This window comes from Phodopus roborovskii, unplaced genomic scaffold, assembly GCF_943737965.1.
Source record: "Phodopus roborovskii unplaced genomic scaffold, PHOROB, whole genome shotgun sequence".
Classification (NCBI taxonomy): domain Eukaryota; kingdom Metazoa; phylum Chordata; class Mammalia; order Rodentia; family Cricetidae; genus Phodopus; species Phodopus roborovskii.
Window position 1 is genome coordinate 17040080 of NW_026125397.1, and position 18909 is coordinate 17058988.

General features: G+C 38.7%; 1 protein-coding gene across 1 annotated transcript in view; it reads left to right on the forward strand.

Annotated features, from left to right (window-relative positions):
• Man1a1 (mannosidase alpha class 1A member 1) overlaps positions 1 to 18909 on the forward strand; it is a 163693-nt gene that overhangs the window by 79789 nt on the left and 64995 nt on the right. The window contains exon 6 of the mRNA XM_051175509.1: positions 15748 to 15842. Within this exon, the coding sequence (XP_051031466.1) occupies positions 15748 to 15842 (95 nt within the window). The remainder of the gene's footprint in view (positions 1 to 15747; positions 15843 to 18909) is intronic.

Below are 18909 nucleotides of genomic sequence, written 5' to 3' on the forward strand. Positions count from 1 at the left end.
TAAAACAAGTTTTTGGGGTATGTGACAATGTCTAATGATCTGCCTGCTAAAGTAGAATCAGCTGTTCAAACTCTAAAGAAATAAAGGCAGGAAATGTCAGAATGTGAATTCTTTGTGATTGTCATTGGCAGCTCCTGAGACTGATTTTAGATCTATGTCTGTCTGTCTGATATTTAATTAATGTTATATATAAAGAAGATTTATATGTGTTTAGCTAATTTGGTATATACAAACCAGATTGTATTTCAGATCAAAATCTTCAAACATGGTGTGTAAATACTCTGTATGTCATAAAAATAATCTATAAACATTTGTGTGTGAAGATTTTGGTAGAAATATATTTTCAGCTCCTGTAAGTAAATGCCAAAGAGGGTGGCAGCCAAGCTTGTATGCTAAAACTGTGATCAATTTTATAAGACATTATCAAACTACCTCCCAAAGTAGCTGTACCATTCAGAGACCCAGTATCAAATTTGATAGCAAGATAGTGTGGTCAGTGCTGTGGAGTCAGGTAACTCTAATCAGTGTGCATCAGTGTCTTATGTGTTGTTTCCAGCTTTCTGATAATTTGGAGAGCATCTTTTCATCCAGTTAGTTACTGTTCCTCTTCCTCTACAAACACTGTCTACTAGGGTCTTTGTCCCACATGTGAAGTTAGGATGTTTGTTCTGTTATTATAGAGTAAATTGATTACAAAGAAACATAAACATGACAGTCACCAGAGGAGACTAAAGGGAGATAGAGTGTTATTGAGAGAGTAGTAAGTACTATAATACAGTTCAAGGGAAGAGAATTTTCTTTTCTAGAACTGTGTAGCACCAAAGGGCAATGACAGATGCCTGAACACATCTCAGCATGACTGAAAGGGAGGACTTGGAAGGTCCCCAGCAAGGGACATAATATTTAAGGAGATGATCATGACCTTGATTGTGTTATTATACATTGTATATTTGTATCTGAATATCAATTGAAGTTATGTCTCTTTTTATAAATGTTTCCTAATTACATTGTTCTGAATCTACAGTATTATCTTGGCTCTTGTGGAAATAGTTTTATTTAAAAAATATTTTAAGCTTGTATGACTAGTACTAAACTAAAATAGAATTCTTTTTACCTATGAACTGTCGCAAATAGATAAAATAGCTACTTTACATGCAAATGGCCTTTTAAAACTGGAGACTATTAGATGCTGATTTGCAGTATAGTCTGCCTGAAGTGAGGGAAAAAAAACTGTGTTGTGAACCAATAATTAGATTCTCATTGTGAGATGAAGTGCTCACTGGCTTTTCCTTCTTGGCCTCATAAATCTGACCATATTTTTTTTTCATTCTAATGCCATTAAGTGATTTAAAGACATAACTTAACAGTAAAATAAATGACTGAACTTCAGTGACCAGCACATAAAACCCGAGATTTCGGGGTGATGGTGTCCCATTCATTTAGGAAGTGGCTGTGCCATTTGCTCTTAAATATAACAGCTTGTGGCTTTGCTACAACTTTCAGCATCAGTTGGCTCCAACTCCTGTGCTGTTTGCTAAACGTAAAGATTGTTAATACCACTGCTCTGCCACTGCAATAGCAGTGTGGTACAATGTGCCAGAAAAACCATATTGAAGTATGGTTTCTAGCTGGTGTGTTTCCTGTGCTTGGGTAGAAAACCTAAATCTCCTTAGTTGTGCGGATCTGCAGCTGTGGTCTACATTACAATCCAAAGGGGGAGGTGGAGGAGATGTTAAGAGAGGAGTAGTGGGTAACAAAATACAATTCAGAGCAGAAATTTTTTCTATCATTATACTGTACCATAGGACAATGAGAAGTGCAAGTGAATTGTACATCTCAGAGTGACTGAAAGGGAAAATGTGAAAGGTTCAGCATCATGTGGCTTGTTAAAACCGAGACTGTAGTCTTCCTCCTCACCACTTCTAGACATGCTGATCTGAGCAGGACATGCTGATCTGAGCAGGACCTTAAAGTGTCCATATATTCCAGGGTTCCAGGTAATGCAATGCTGTCTTTCTCAGGAACACACATTGAAAACCACTGACTTGGTACCTTAAAATTCCCTGCTTTCAGCTACCATGGGCTCTTTTCCAAAAAGAGCTAAGAAAATAGATATCAGAATTTAGCTGTTACCCTTGTGGAGGAAGCCACATACTAATTTAGTAGGCCAACAATTAAGAGTATCATTCCTTGTCTAGGATATTATAATAAAGATATTATGCTAAAACCTGAGGAACAGTAAAATCTGGGGAACAGTATATCTATTAACAGAATGTTAAACTACCAAGTTTTATTTATATTTGAGAAATGACAGTTAAGCAAATAAGTCAGGTAACAGATATCAAAAGCCTTACATAGTTTATGACTCAGGTTTCTATCATCATTAATGTGTAATGAATAGCTTATTTTTCTCAAGATTTTTAGTATTGGCTTAGAGTAGCTAAATTTAATACCTGAATGGCAGTGCCCTGATTTTACTCAGTTTTACAGCAGATGGAACTTCTAGCATCCATAATGAGTCTTTCACTCATATATTCACAGCTGTTTAATATGGAAATCTCTGACCCCTATGAATGTGTTTGCACCTTATCCAATGGGGTTGATCTGAAGTTTCTGTACTGTCCATTTTTAAAAACTACTCTTCTTCCTCCTTCCTCTGCCCCTCCCATCTTCCATCCCTCTCCCTCCTTGTCATTTCCAAATGACATCACACCCAGGGCCTTCCCGGTTTTCAAGCTCTTTAAACCATGAAAGGGTGATTGTTGGATGCAGGCTAGCCTTCAAGATGCTGACCAGTTCAGCAAAGATGAATGTATTATGTGTATCAGTCATATTAGGTCAGAATCTGCTTGGTCTAAAAACCAATTTAAGATCCTCAGATACACCTAAGTGATAACGTCCTCATAGCTTTTAATAGAGTTGTCATTCTGTAAGTTTGTGATCTACTTGCAGCTTTCTGAGCTAAAACCAAGAATGAGGAATTGCCTGATATCATAGGATGTACTCAGTGTTAGTCTCCTTTTGCTTTTGAAGAAGAAATATAAGCTGGCTCTGGGTCCTTTTCTGTGTATCATAAGTTACTACTCCTTGGGCTTCTTTCTGTGTTCCTATGAGTCACTGGCCACAAATGTCCTGTTTACTTCTCTATTCCACACATCTTTTGCAGTCTGCAGTCTGCATAGGCACTCGATAAATATTTGTTGAGTAAATGAATTGACATTTTTAAAAGGTCACAGTTGTAAAAGAGGCTCCTCTTTGAAAGTTTACAATTTAGAAAATATAAATTATGTTGAAATGGTGTATGTGATGGGTTTAAAGAGCATTCCAGAAAAAAAAGAAAGAAACAAACAAACAAACAAAAGTTTAGTGAATGCTTGAGTGGCTAAGGTAGACAAAGAATTGTGTTTTCTTTGGCTGTTACTTTCATTTGAAGAGGAAAGGACTTCCTACATTCTTTAATTTGATATTTTTGAAATTTTCCCAGCAAGAAATCCATTGAGTTAGAGGTTATTTGATTCTGGGGATAGTTACTGTTAACTCAGGGCCTTGTATCCCTGAACCTTGTAGGATATTCTTAGAACATAGTGCCAGTCTATTAAACACATATACATGGTTGTCATGAGGTAAGCTATGGGAAAATACCATGAGACCTTTTATTCTAAGTGAGAAAATATAAGATGCTTTCACATAAGCCAACTTCATTCAGAGACTCACAGTGTTCAGGCACACTCATTTATTTTACGTTTTGCCTATGCACTTTGACCTTGCAAATACAGTGTGTGAATGAATGAGTGACTGAAGGTCCTCTAACCAGAAACTAGACATTCAGACAGTCCTAAGGAAATGGTTATGCTGAAAAGTGCATGTATATAAGTATATATAGAGACTTTTGTTCCACTGTCATTTTTATAATCAAAACTTAATTGTGAATTAATGCTGTATAAGCTACCTAATTTTCTTTATTAGTCTTCCGTAGGAATTGCTAACAGCTATTTCATACTTGGAGGTATAGCTCAATGGTACAGCTCTTGCCTAGCATACACAGACCTGAACTTGATCCTCAGCACTTGCCCTAGAGCGTGGGGTATTACAGAAATGTGTCCGTGAATTTAAAACAGCAGGCTCACAACGAAGTCAGCCTCAGTCTTGATTTAGAAAACAAAACTAAGGATGGCTTTTATATTTTAAATAATTACAAAAGAAATAAACATGAGAGGGTGAGACCCTGTGATTGCCAAAGCCCAGAAAACTTACCCTGGAAGTCTTTACAGAAAATGCTTGAAGACCTATTACTCCTTCAAATTGTGTAGGGTTGGAGAGTGTAAGAAAGCATACAGTATAGTGTACATGGAATGATGCCACTTAAATTACATTCAGTACTCATCAGGGTAGACACTTAAGGTATTAAAATGTTTGGGTTAGGAAGATGAGATTAATAGCATCCTATGTTTGAGGGCCTCCTCAATTTTATGATTTATCCATAGTGAAAATGTATTCCTTGTGTAATGGAAAAATTGAAATTCTAATGTGACGTGGAGGAAAAAAGAACTTATCTAAGTTGTATTTGTCTAAGATGCATTTCTCTATTTCTGAAATGAGGGAGTACGACTTCGAGAGGTAAGTTAATTTGCATGAAAGGACACAAGCATAAGACAAAAATAGCATCACTGCCAAATTTTCTTTGTAGTAACATTACCACTTAATAAATTAAAATATTCACCCATCTTCTGCATGAAACTATAAACTGTGCTCAAAAGCAACCTACAGTCAAACCCCCAGACTGTTGTGATGACCTGCAGACAGACAGGTGTATATTTGCTTAGGGAGAATGAAAAGTGAGTAGCTGACCGAAGCAGAAGCATCCACCCACAGCTAAGCACTGAGCCCCACTCCTGGAATCCAGTTGCAGAGAGGGAGGAGTGATGAGCAAAGGAGTCAAGACCAGCCTGCAGAAACCCACAGAAACTGCTGACCTGAACAAGGGGGAGCTCATGGACCCCAAACTGGGAAACCAGCATAGGACCAACTTAGACTCCCTGATAAGAGAACTGGGCAGTCTATGGAGCCTCTGGTAGTGAATCAGTATTTATTCCTAGTATATGAATGGACTTTGGGAGCCTATCACACAAAGAGGGATACTCTCTCGGCCTAGGCCGTCCCCCCAAGTGATATGATAGACTTTGATAATCCCCTAGGGCAGAAGAGGGATGGGATGGGATGGGGTCAGTGTGGGGCATAGAAGGATGGGAAGGATAGGGACCTGGGATTGATATGTACAGGCCATGCCTTTTAAAGAAGTAATTGTGGCAGGAGATGATTCTTTTGGTAAAAACTCAGGATACTGGCATGATGAGAGCCCCTGTCAAAAGTTGGGCATAACAGCACACACCATTTTTCTCAGTGCTGGTGAGGAAGCTTGCTGTCTAACCAGACCGGTGAGCTCCGGATTCAGTGTGACTCTACCACCAAAGGAAAAAAAAAAAAAAAAAAAAAAAAAAGATAGGGAGCAACTGAAGAAGACACCAGCCTTGACCCACATACACACATCCATATGTAACCTCCATTTGCATGGGCACATACAAATATATGCTTACACACAAACACAAACCAAGCAAGATCTAGATGCATATAGATAGTCAGCTTATAAATTTTCAAACTGTTACTACTAATAAGTATACTAATTCATTGTGTTTCATACCTGCAGAGTTAATAGCTCAAACTGTGGCACAAGCTCATAAGTTCGCACATGTTCTGAAGGTCATGCCCTTCAGTATAAAGGAGACATAAAAGAGACAAGGGATTTATCCCCAGGCTCTCACACAGACAACTGCTCACTGAAGAAATCTGCAACTCAGAGGAGAGCAAATAAATACGCTCTCACATGAGAAGTCTTGATTGTAATGAACTGATAGCTAATAGCAGAAAGAATGAGTAGGGCCATAGAAAACAGACATAAAAGCTCAGCAGTTTTTGGACCATTTAGTGTGTGTACGGAAAGCCTAATACCTTCTATTATTCCTGAGGGAACCACTATCGTACAGCAAAGAAAGATGATGGTAACTATTATCACTCTTTAAAAAGCTCTCGTGCATTTAATCACAGCCACCTTCTGATTTGGGAAAATGATTCGCCATCCAGGTACTTAGAAACTGGGGCACCGAGGGGTTTAGATGGGCTTTAAGGATCATACAGTCCATTCAGGTGAGGAAACTACATCACCCGGTCCCTACTTAGTGTCTAAAGGGGATGGGGATGCTGAGTCACCAAGTCAGGATAGCTGTGTGTCTCATTAAATCAAGAAGAGCAGGTAGACTGGCTTTTAAAATGGATATAAATAAAAAAAGTTGAGGTTCAGTTAACTGGAAAAATTCACTGGCGTGGAATGCTTCATAACTCAAAAGTGTCAGGGATTGCAGGGATAATAAGGTTGTTGGTTTTCTCTCTCATTTTATCAAGTAAGTATTTACAAGGCCAGCTGTGTGTGTGTGTGTGTGTGTGTGTGTGTGTGTACATGTATACATACATACATACAGCTTGTATGCCTACTGTAAAAAGCATGGACAAATAGACCAGTTGGAATTTTCACACTAATGCATTGGGCAATAATCTCTATAGGGTGGATTCCACAGAAATCTATTAGAAGTTATCACTAAATAAAATATGAAGTTTCATAGTTTTCTGTTGCTGTAGCAGTCATTTTATATATATATACATATATACATATATATATACACACATACATATATATGTATATATATGTATATTTTTTTAAACAAAGATGTTTTCTTTTTATTGTAAATTGTAGGTCAGAAACTATTTGGCATACTTTAAAGTATTAAGTGCAATTCCTTGTACACTGTGTATTTTTCCAAACACCATGTTGATGATTTGCCCATCTTTGAAACATCAGCAGAAAAGGAATTGATCAACTTGACAGCCTATCTTTAGATGTGCCAATGACTTTGATTCTCATGCCAGTGTTTGGTTTTCTTTTTATTGTTTATTATTATATTACTCTCAGAAAGTTTTTTGGAAGATGTAACTCTAAAATAATATCCACACAGTAAAGCTAAAACCTGCATCGTTCCTTTGCATTTTCTGTAACTTTCATATTGAATACAGATTTGAAAGACAGATAATATTCATCATATGGCTTCTTTCCAGGTCCCACTATGGGTAAATGATTTAAAGGACCCTAACTGGGACCAGTGAGATGACTCAGGAGGTAAAGGCACTTGTCACGCATCCTTTGAACCTGTGTTCAGTTTTTAGAACACACACACACTCACACACGCACACGTACACACACACACACACACACACGCACACACACACTAAATAAAAGAAAGGACTAGAATTACTTATCAAGATTTCACTTCTATCAGGTAGCCAAGAATTTTCTTGGTATTTCCATCCATGTATATCTTCTTTTACATGTCAGAAAAGTCCCATCATGGTGGGAAGAGCAGGCTTCCATTCTCCTTGCGCCATTCTCAACCCTGATGATCCAGACATGACTTGCTGTCACTGGGAGGCGTGAGGTGGAAATGGACTTCCAACCATGCGTTGATTTCCTTCCTGTCCTTGACTTAAGGACATTGACTTGTTTTACTTTTCTGGACATTTTCTGACCTGTTATTCATACTCACTACAAGCTCCATAGTATAATGAGCTGTGTGTGCCTTCTCTTCCCCTTTTGCTTTATCTCCTGTCTAAACCCAAAGATGTGTGCAAGCCAGTCTATATCCAACCCAAGGATTGAGGCACCTGGGCATGCAGTGAGTATGGTGAGAGATCCACCCAGCAGCACCTGTGGCACTGACCACGCCCACTTGGGCGTGGTCAAAAGTGCATATGTAAGCCTGTGGGATTTGGTCTGGGTCCCAGATAGCCTTGCCCTCTCTTGCTCCTGGTTGGGTCACTGAGGACTGCCGGTGTGGATCCTCAGAGCAGAGACTTGGAGCGGTCATCTGCATCGTGTGGAAGTGATTTCTCCCCAAATAAAACTATATTAACCTTTATTTGAACAAGTTCTGTGAATCTTGTGCCATGCACCAATTATCTACTTCAAGTTTCATGTCTCTTCTCTCTCTCTCTCTCTCTCTCTCTCTCTCTCTCTCTCTCTCTCTCTCTCTCTCTCTCTCGCCCTCCCTCCACCAGTCCTCTTTCATTTCCACAATAAAGTTTCTACTATTTAATTCATTCCTGTGTTATATATTTTGGTTTACACTATATCTTATTCTGTATATTACACTTTCAGGATTTAGTGCAAATCATCAGGCATGCCTTCCTGATTGTGCGTACCATTGAATGAAGGATCTTGTTTTGTTGTTCTATCCTAATATCCTTCACCACACCAGTAATCAGGGGTGTGACAAGTCTTTCTCTGTCCTGCCAGCTCCCAAATAATGACAGAGACTTCTTATTAATTATGAAAGCTTGGCCTATAGCTTAGGCTCATTCCTAACCAGCTCTTATAACTTAAATTAACCCATTTCTTTTCATGTATCATGTGGCATCGCCTCTCTTTCATCGTGCACCCCATGTTTCCTCTTCATGTCTCCTGGTATCTCTCAAGTACCTAGATTCCTCGTCCTCCTCCTTGCTCTCTGCCTATACCACCTGCCTAGCTATTGGCCATTCAGCTTTTTATTACACCAAATCAGCAATACACCTTCATACGGTGTAGAAATATTCCACAACCCAGGGATGTATGCTAACTGTATCTCAAAAGCTTGTTCTGTGCAACAGAAAAATAACTCCCAAGTTCTTCTCTACTATCCTCAACTGACAAAACTTTTTTCATGTTGAATTGGTGACCAGCAAATTCTTAACCATAGCCCTGAGGGCCTAATTCAAAGTTTACTGTGTCTGTTACCAGGCAACCTTGGCATGGTCACTCAGGGCACCCGCAGAATTTGTTTCAGGGTACTGCCCCTGTGATGTAGTGTGGCTCTTGAACAAAAGATAGAATTCTCACCAGTATCATTTAAACCCTCTCCACTTAAGTGTTAGGTAATGAGATCACTCTCTCTCAGGGGGGAAAATCGATATCCAATGAAATTTTATTCATTTATCAACATTTATTCATTTTGACTGTAGGAAAGCATGAAAGCAACTTTTTCAAACTTCACAAGCTGTTACATTTTTTATGAAGAAAAGAATCTCTTTTCTACATGATGTTAAGGAAATAGCTCACTGGTAGACATGCGCAGAGCTTTAGATTAGCTCCCCAGCACTGAAGAAATCTAAAATGCCTATGTACTAGTATCTGCATTTGTATTTTTAAATTAAAATCTGAAGTTTATTTCACTTAAAACTTTGTACTTTCATATTGAGAAATAACAGGTCTACAGGATTCTAATGGATTCTCTTTGGAGGTCACGCGTGGTTATGGACCAAAAACCATACATATCATTTCCTTAGAAAGCTGAAGAGCTAGTAATGCTATAAATTTCCAGGAAAATGAACAACACTGTCTTTACCTAATTACTTAAAAGCTAAAAGTTGAAGTGTTGCATAGAAAATCACGGTGAAGCATACCAAAGCAACTGACAAAAGCAGTCATATGACTTTTAAATGCAATCATAATTAGTTTAATAAACACAGTAAAGCTTTTAGTTTTAAAAAAAATCTCCTAGCGTTAGGTTTTGACCAAGTAAATGAATGACACAGAATGAGGAACACATAGGTGAGCCACACATAGGATAGTCCCTCTGGATCCAAAGAATTACCAGAGGGCTGGTGAGGTGGCTCATGGAAAAGACATTCACAGGGAAGTATTCCATGCGAGTATAAAGGTAAGTTCAGCTCCCAGGCATGCACATAAAAGCCAGAAATGTGTGGTGGCCTGCCTGTTACCGCGGAGCCCAGAAGGCAAATAAAGGGATTCCCAAGGCAAGATGACAAGCTAAACTAGCTGAATTGGTCAGACTTGGCTATGTAAATGGAGAGCAGTGTCAGCTAGATCAGCTAAGGGCATTTGCCCTAAGGCTTGATCTCTGAAACTGATCTACAGAGCAGAAGAAGAGAACTTACTCCCACAAGTTGTCCCTCTGTTCTCCACACTCACACATGCCATGGTACATGTGTCTAGCCACCTCCACACACATTTAAAAAGTGTTTAAGACAACATTAAATGGAGAATAATAAAGGTACCAACATCATCCTGTGGCCTGGATGTGCCCACCCACATACACCCATATGTGCACAGACATGCGTGTGAACATGCAAACTCACATGCATACCATATGAAAAACAAAAGAATGACACAAATCAGAGATGGCTGCGCACTGATAGAGTTGTGAGCAAAGCATAGGAGTATGGAGGTCAGTGACTTCTAATGACACTCAGTTTTACCTTCTGCTGAATTATCTCTATCTTCACTATAGTTTTTAAACCTTGCAAAGTTTAATCATAAATAAAAAAAAAAAAAGTCCAGATTATGTTTTTAGTGCAAATTGGCTGAGTGACTGGATTTGGCTCGTTTTATGTACAAGTTAATAACCTCACTTAATGATGTATCAGTTCATGTATTTTCTGAAAGATATTGATCATAGATATGATGACACCTTTCATGGAGGTTTGTATGTAGTAAAAATGAATAATAGGTAAACTGTTTATGTTAATGGAGAATGGTGTTTGACCTTTTGACAGTTCAGTTTTCAGCATAAGCATTTTAAGAAAGGCTTTAATACCCAGTGTACATTTTAAACTGGAGCATGTCGGGGTGAAAGTGTCCCCTTCTGCAGCCATCTCTTCTTATTCATCCCTTCTGCCCTTACTCTTTACTCTGGTGTATAATCTCTCTGGTGTTCAAAGACAAGGAAAGTGATACATCTTGTTTATCGCCTTGTCTGATCCTATCTGTAAGGGTAAAGAGATTAATGTTTTACTTGACAGATTTAAACTTTTCAAGTTTTTAAAACATTGAACCAAAACTCAGTGAGACCATGGTGATGTTACTTAAATGTAATGAAAAGATGCAGTTTTGATGTGTTTGTTCTGAAATTCTTAGCCCTTATTTAAAGATATTTGTTAGTTAACGTGCATGAAAGGTTACTTGAGAAGCTATTTCATCATATTGCTGTCCTTTCAGCAAATTATATTGGTTTTGACTTTTGCTATGAATGCAATCAGTATCTCTGTAACACAAAATGTTTTTGAAAACTAGTTGGATCATAAAACATCTGCCCATCTCAAACTGATGGGTAGTTATTAAAAACTACTCTCTTTAGTGGGCTTTAGGAAAGGAAGGGTGAGGGAATAGAAAGTCTTCCATTGTAAGCAGGGTTATATTTTACGAGCTGTCATCTTACCGTCTCAATTTAAATCTTCCCTGACAACTTTAGTGCCGACAAACCTTGGAAACCAAGATTGATTTAGAATTTGATGGTACGGTAGCTGAACCTTTTAAAAAGTCACTAATTTTGTTTCTTTTACACACACACACACACACACACACACACACACACACAGTCAGGTATACTTTAGTTCTAGTTTTGTGTCTTCTGTGCAATAGTTTTTCCTAATAATAAAGCAAACACAAAGCTTGCCAGCCACCTCTCTTCTTACATTGGGTAAATCAAGTCAGACATTGAAGTGGGACCCAGCACTCTTCCTGTCATCATGCTGTGCCCCTTGGAGGAACCCCAGAGTTCCTTCTAGCTTTTGTAATAATGTGATGTTCAGCACATCATCCAAGATGGGCCACTTAAAGCCTAATTGCCCTTTAGAATGATTTGTGATATATCTCCTTCACTCTTTTACCAGTGTTAATTTTATAAGCTAGTTATATTATGAACACATTGATAAGGAGAAAGATGTTCTCTTTCAGAGTCTGGATTCTTCTTTCGAGTACACTTTCTTTAAATAATAGGAGGAGGACTAGAGAGATGAATCAGCAGTTAAGAGCACCAGCTGCTCTTCCAGGGGACCTGTGTTTGTTCTTAGCACCCACATGGCAGCCCACAATTGTTTGTAACTCTAGTTCCAGGGGGTTTGTCACCTTCTTCTAGCTTCCAACAGTACTGCACACATGTGGTACACATACAGAATGCAAGCAAAACACCCATACATGTGCAAATAAATTTCAACTTAAAAAAAATTAAATAGTAGGAAATAACAGTAATTGGCATTGACTATTGTTTATTACCTAAAGCATCAATGGGACCATTAATTTTTTTCTCTCCAAAACGGTTTTGTAATTTTCCCCTAATTATGCCCAGGGTCAAGACTCTAGAATCTGAGGTAATTATTGTGACAATAGAAAACGGGTGCATTGTGTTGACCTGCATTGCAAACAATGTAAAATCAGTGTGCCTTACTCTGTGCCTCAGACTTCTAAATTAACCTTTGATTCATTCATTAATTCATTTATTAAATAGGCCTTTTGAATTCCAGCCCCGTGTTGCTTGTGTTGCTAGTGTTGTGTTGTGTTTCAGTTCATGCTCTTATTCTCATATCTAGTTGGGTTGTCAACACAACAAACAAGACAGCAAATTAGTAATTTTGATGTAGTTAGTAGATACATAAGCATACAAGGTAATGTGATAAACACTGAAGGAATATGGGCAACTTTGGAAGGGGCTGTTTGGAAGAACTCCCTGAGAGGGGTATTTAAATAGGTCCCGCCCCATGAAGACATTCTCAGCTGGAAAGTCACCTCCTCCCTGTCCATTATCTGAGAACAAAACCTTCTTTCTACATATGAATACTGTGCTGATATTAACAAAATTAAATGTAAGATGATTAATAGGGGCTGACCATAAAACAAGGAGTAAAGGAAAAGGAAATCTCTCTAGTTTCAGAAAGAAAAGAGAAGTATTGGGTGACACAAAAGTACAAGAACATATTTAGAGATCTGTATCATGCCTTTTCGAAAACCCTCATAGTGTGATACAAGCTATCGGAGTCGGTATTCATGGGGGGCAAAGATCTTGGAGTTGAGAATTGGCATGGGCCTTGGAGAATGAATGGACTTGATGGGCTCAAGGGAGGCCATAAAATGAGAGAACTGACTAAAGACTAATACTGAACAAAAATGTGTGACTATGAAGTCTCACCTCCTACACCCAGAGCAACCTTTGAGGGAACAAAGATGATAGACAGGCCTAATTCATATGCGGTGGTACAAAGATAGTAGAATAGCCGAAATCATAATGGTTTATTAAACAAAAATGTTAAAATTATACACCTTAATGGAAACGAGAAAACCTGATGATAGGTTAGGAAACCTCTTTTAATCATCCTTTTTATTTTACCTGGTGGTGAGAACATGACCTATACTAACCTTTAAGTGAGCTGTGCACAGGACACTTCTGTTTTAATCCTGGTACACCTGGTGATGCCTTTTGAAAGTTAACAGATCAATCACCAAGTCCAAGAGGCTCACTAAACATCACCAGTGATGGAACTAGGCAAGTTTATTTGAGATATTCAATTACTATCTCAGTGTGGGACAGATTAAGTTCCAGAAAACAGCAAGATATCCAAATTGTGATGTGTTCTAAGGAAGGGAAGAGCTAAAGAAATGAACAGAAAGAGGATGGAATGTGATTAGGTGATGAGAACTGGGGGCTTAACTCTTGAGCTCATAATTAAACCTTGGAAGAAGGAAAGTATAATTCTGACCCAAACAGAATTACATAAAGAAACAACCTGAGACAGTAACTATGGCAAGTCCTTAGAGTTATATGTTATTATGATCATCCAAACTACACCCAACCTATAGAGTGAACACTATTTATTCTAAGATCCAAAAATATAAAAATTTGTTTATTTCTCTCTGCAATTTTCCAAAAGCAAATGCTGCTATTATCTGCATGTTCTAGGCAAGAAATCTTGGGCACAGAGTGATTAGGCAACGGGGCCAAGATGAATCAACTTGAAACAGTACAGCAGAGACTCAAACACAAGCATTGTGCCTTCAAAGCCCGAGCCTTTAGCTCACTCGCCATATGCTTATATCCAAGATGATGTTTTAATTGCATAGTTTGACTTCCATCTTATGTAACTATCTTGAAAAGGAGTTAATTAACAGTTTTAAAAGTTGGGTGGGAACCAGAAAGTCCACAGATGGCCAGGCAGTGGTAGCATAAATCCTTACCACAGAAGACAGCCTGGATTTCTCAGGGTAAAGCAGAGAATGGGAAAGAAAAAAATGAAGCCATGGACCTATCATCATCATCTTCTTCTTCTTCATCATTATCTTCTTCCCACGACTACTGATGCAAGAGATTGTCTCTTTGACAATTAGTAATTTATCGGACAAATGGCCCCTGTTTGTTCTTTCTGTAGACCACAAACACATATGCTTTTATTTGAATACAATGTACATTAGTTTACCTCTGTTGATTGCCAAGGAATGCATTTGAAACGCATTTATCATTATTAAGTGAGACTTAGACCCTGGAAGAGTAGAGTTTGTGTGTGTGGAATCTCCATGTTAGAACGAGTAGGTCGCCACCCCTTGGGCCTCTCTTTAGAGAGGCTCAGGTCTCAGAATAGAAATTATGAAGAACCATTCTCCTTGGGGGAGACACACAGGACTTCCTTGACAAGCCCTGTGGCCAGGGCTCACGCATTGGTGGAGGAAGGACATTGCCATCATATTCCATGTTGTTCGTTCGGTCTTTTCCATGTTGAGGAGGAAATAGGAGTAAACAGTATACCAGATGAAGTTTAAAGGTGAGGGGACAAGGTACCAGTTTGGTGCCACAGCTACTACAGGGAAGGTGTTAGCTGGCCTGCCTTCAGTGAACCTGCCATTACTTTGACTTGAACAGCTATCTGAACAAATGTCATCTTGAGCCATCTTTCTGAAGCACAGTTCAGGCGAATTTGCTCCCAAACATTTCATTATTCACAAAAATAATGTGACCTTATTCACAAAAATAACCTTGTCCTTGAATGTATGATTCACCACGATTTTAACCCAGACTGTGGTTACCACCCCATCTGCCAGTGTACCTATTTGGTCAGACAAGCTACACCGTTTATCCTGCAGGGTCATCATACATCCATCTGTGTTAGACTGATCCTTAGGGAAGGGCCGTGTCCCTTCCTAATACCTGTCCCCATTCTCTTATCCGCCTCAGGTGAGTGTTGTAGCCACTCATCTAAAGGCCATCTCCATAATGGAGCCTTGCTGACTAACCTGAAGACCTGAAAGATTTGGCCATCCCCAATTCTTTTTCTATGTGTTCTAAGTACTTATGAGAATCATCTGTATTCTAAGAATTTATGACAATCATCTATGCTCTGGGCAGAATCTGTACCTAATTTACCCTTTACCTATTTCATTTAATATCAGAGACAGTTAAAACCTCAAGGGCTTAAGATAACATATAGATTATGTCTTTATAAAATTTTTCTTTCCCTATGCCTCAGTAAGAAACTGTGTGTAGGGCAGGTCACCTAGTTCTCAATCTAAGAAATGTTATCCAAAAAACAAGTGAGTTTGCCTCCTGGCATGCATACAGGAGTTACTTGGATTGTCTCTAACGCTTCCAAATGCCTGAAACGGCAGACTCAGACTAGAAGTTAAGGATGAGAAAGTGAGACCCACACGTCCGAATTGTGCTCTATTCCTTCCTCGTGATACTAAGGTATAACTAGGGTTGGGCATAAGAGCCCCACAGTGTGTTGGCTCCTGGATCAGTTCATACCTCCCGGTGCTAAAGTGCTAAATATGGATAATAGTGGAGAACATTATGTCTTACTTGCAATAATTGTTTAACTTTTCAGATATTCCGAAAGAAAGCAGTGGAACTCGGGGTAAAATTGCTACCTGCATTTCACACTCCCTCTGGAATACCTTGGGCGTTGCTGAATATGAAAAGGTAAAAGTCTTCACTTTCAACAACATGCTTTTAGGTGGAGTATCTGAGATTGTGGCCTCATGACATGGTTGATTACATGCACTTTGCTGACAGTGAGCCTCAACTGAGTGTCTTAGAACTGTGTTGGAAGCTCTTAGCCCTTCCATGGCCTGGGATGAGCTAACATCGTGCTAACAGAATGATGCCAAGCACACCTGAGCTGAAGTTGTCTCTATTTTACAGTGCTCTTATATTAGTAATACTGTCCCACTCCATGAATGCCAAGTCAGGAAAGCATAAGCAAATCCCCCAGGGTTGTTTGCTTTGTTTAAACTATTGGAGATGTTGCAAAGGAATGTCAGTGACTAATCAGACCATTAAAAAATCTGGTCTGTCTAAATATATGAGGCTGGGAGCAGCTGAGACTGCCAGGTTCACAGTTGTAGTAGAGAGGGCAGGGGACTGGTTTCATTGACAGACCAACCAGCCCCTTTGCCTAGAGGAAAGTGGCATGCTGTCTCGATTAATTAGAAACAATCCAGCCAAATACTTTCTCCGTTCTCCCAGGTAGAGTGTTGAGTTTTCATTGTAGTTCTCATATTTCATTTTAAGCTGGAATAATCAATATAAAATGTGGTAGGTTCTCACAGATGTTACATATAATAACCCTTAAAACAGGCACCCCAGTTGTTGCTCCATTTGGGGGAACCAGAGTCACAGAGGGATTGCTAATCTACCAGGCAGACAATAAGTCAGTGGCAGTGCTGGATGCTGGAGTGTATACTGAGGCATTTATGTGCATGCACATTTGTGTCTGCAGAAATGCTTTGTTTACCTTAGAAACACTACAAGGACCAACAGAGTTCTTTGACAGAATTAGAACACATCATTACTTATTTTAGGGACACTTTATCCCCAAGTTAGTTATGAAAAATCGTCAAAATTAATCATCATTCAATAGTTTTCTCTTTTCTTTTAGTTAAAAAAAAAATCCTCCAAGATCCTGTGTTTTGTTTCATTTATAAATTACTAACTAAATTTTGAAATTGTGTCTAACTTGTTAAGTGCATCTGTGGGTCTGTGTGTGAAGCAGGTTAGGCATGCTGAAGCGGAAAGATGAGGAAGTCACATTATAGGGCTATTAAATTAAGTATTATTAAGAATTATTAAGTATTATTAAGTACCAAATTGATCTGGTTTCTCTGCCAGATAATACGGCAGCTCAGGGGCCTGTTTTCCCCACCAGGGCCCCTGAGGCTATATCTGTGAGTTGCCATTATCTTTCCATGTTCTGCAAGATCTTGAGGCGGGGATGCATCTGAACTTGGCTTTCCGTAGCTTGGTATTTGGATGCCTGTTGTGTTTGGCTCGTATAGATCATCTCTATTACCTCCCATACCTTCAGATTTGATATTTGTAGGTAACATTCTGACAAAGATACTGTTTCCTTCCTTTCAATAAGATCTATCACAAAAACACTGTACATTTAGCTCATTTTCCCTCCCCCTGCCCTCTGAGGGAGCTAATAGGAGCATAGTGGTACGTATTGCTCACCAAGAGACCTTCTTCTAGGTTATCTGTAGCTTCTTCAAGGTTTTATTTTGAGCTGTCTCTAAATTCTACAGGCTCCTTTATAAACTAGAAGGTAGTCTAGCTCAGTAGTTCTTTGGTGACCCTTTCCGGGTTCACAAACTAAGATTTGATGAACTAATGGGGACCTCTTCTGATAAAAAATCTGTGTTCCTTAGAAAATTCAAATGATTCCAATTTCCAAAACCCTAACGTACTATGGGAGCTTACCTAGGACCTGAGGCTTCTGTTTATAATCTAGAGTAGATGATGACTCTAAATTTACTAAGATTCATTGGAGCAAATACTATGGCTTTTTGTAATGGAACAAAGATTCCCTAAAAGCTAGCAGGAAGGACATGGGACTACTTTGTATATGTTGAACTGGGTATTATAATATTTAATTAATGTGATGTCTCTTGAAATAATTGTAAACATTATTAACTTTATTTCTTGTTTGTTTCTGATAATGAAGTGGATTTTTCTTATCAATTTTTAGTGTACTACAAAAATATTTTTCAGTTCACAAAGGAATACTTATGAAATTGTGTGTGTGTGTGTGTGTGTGTGTGTGTGTGTGTGTGTGTGTGTGTGTGTATGGTGTTCAAGAATTCATTAACTCTGAGAGATTCAGATTTTTATAAGATCATCCCTATTTTGAACAATAGTTTGCATTAGGACATCGCTTCAAAGATTATAAAACAATTGTGTATGCTTTTTTAAAAGGTAATAATTTTATTTATCTATTCCCAAAAGTTTTCATTTAAATAAAGGAAATTGTATAATCATCTGGCAGCCGATAGGAACATTTTTTTGTGTTGTTTTTGTTTTTTGTTTGTTTGCTTATTTTGTCAACTTAGATAAGTTTTGTTGTCCTTTCACTACTAAATGTTTTATCTACATCCATTCCTGTGTACCAAATAGCAATGACAGGCCCCAAATTCACAAGATAAGCATTGGCAAAATTATAGTGGGGTTCTTCGTATCCATTTGTCTAATTAAAGTACATTATGGGAACCCATTCTGTTTCTGGCTGAGGAGCTTGAGTTGTCATCTGAAAATGTTTCGGATAAGACAGAAAATGGCATTTTGCGTATATATGCAGCGTATGTTCTCAGTGTGTTTGCTGGCTTTACCTGTGTGCTGTGCATCTGCATTTTCACAGTGAGGCTCAAGAAAAAGGGACAGCTGGCCAGCGTCCTCTCTAAGCGTGAAGGCTGTCAGTAGCAAATGTTTTAAAGGAGAAACAGGGAGTTGGGGCCAGCAAAATTGTATTCCCTTAATTATCTTCTCAAAACAAGAGACTGTAGAATGGCCAAGGTATGTGGATGGGGAAGGTTGGGGGAGGTTGAGGACACTCTGTAGAATAAAAGGGATAGTCGCAGCCTACTGGCTTAGAAACACAGCATGATAGCTGTGTTATTATAGTACCGCACATCTCAGCTGTAAAAACAGGAATGCCATTCTTTGCCAACATCCACAAAAATGTGAACTTATTGCTATTATTTGTGTATATATC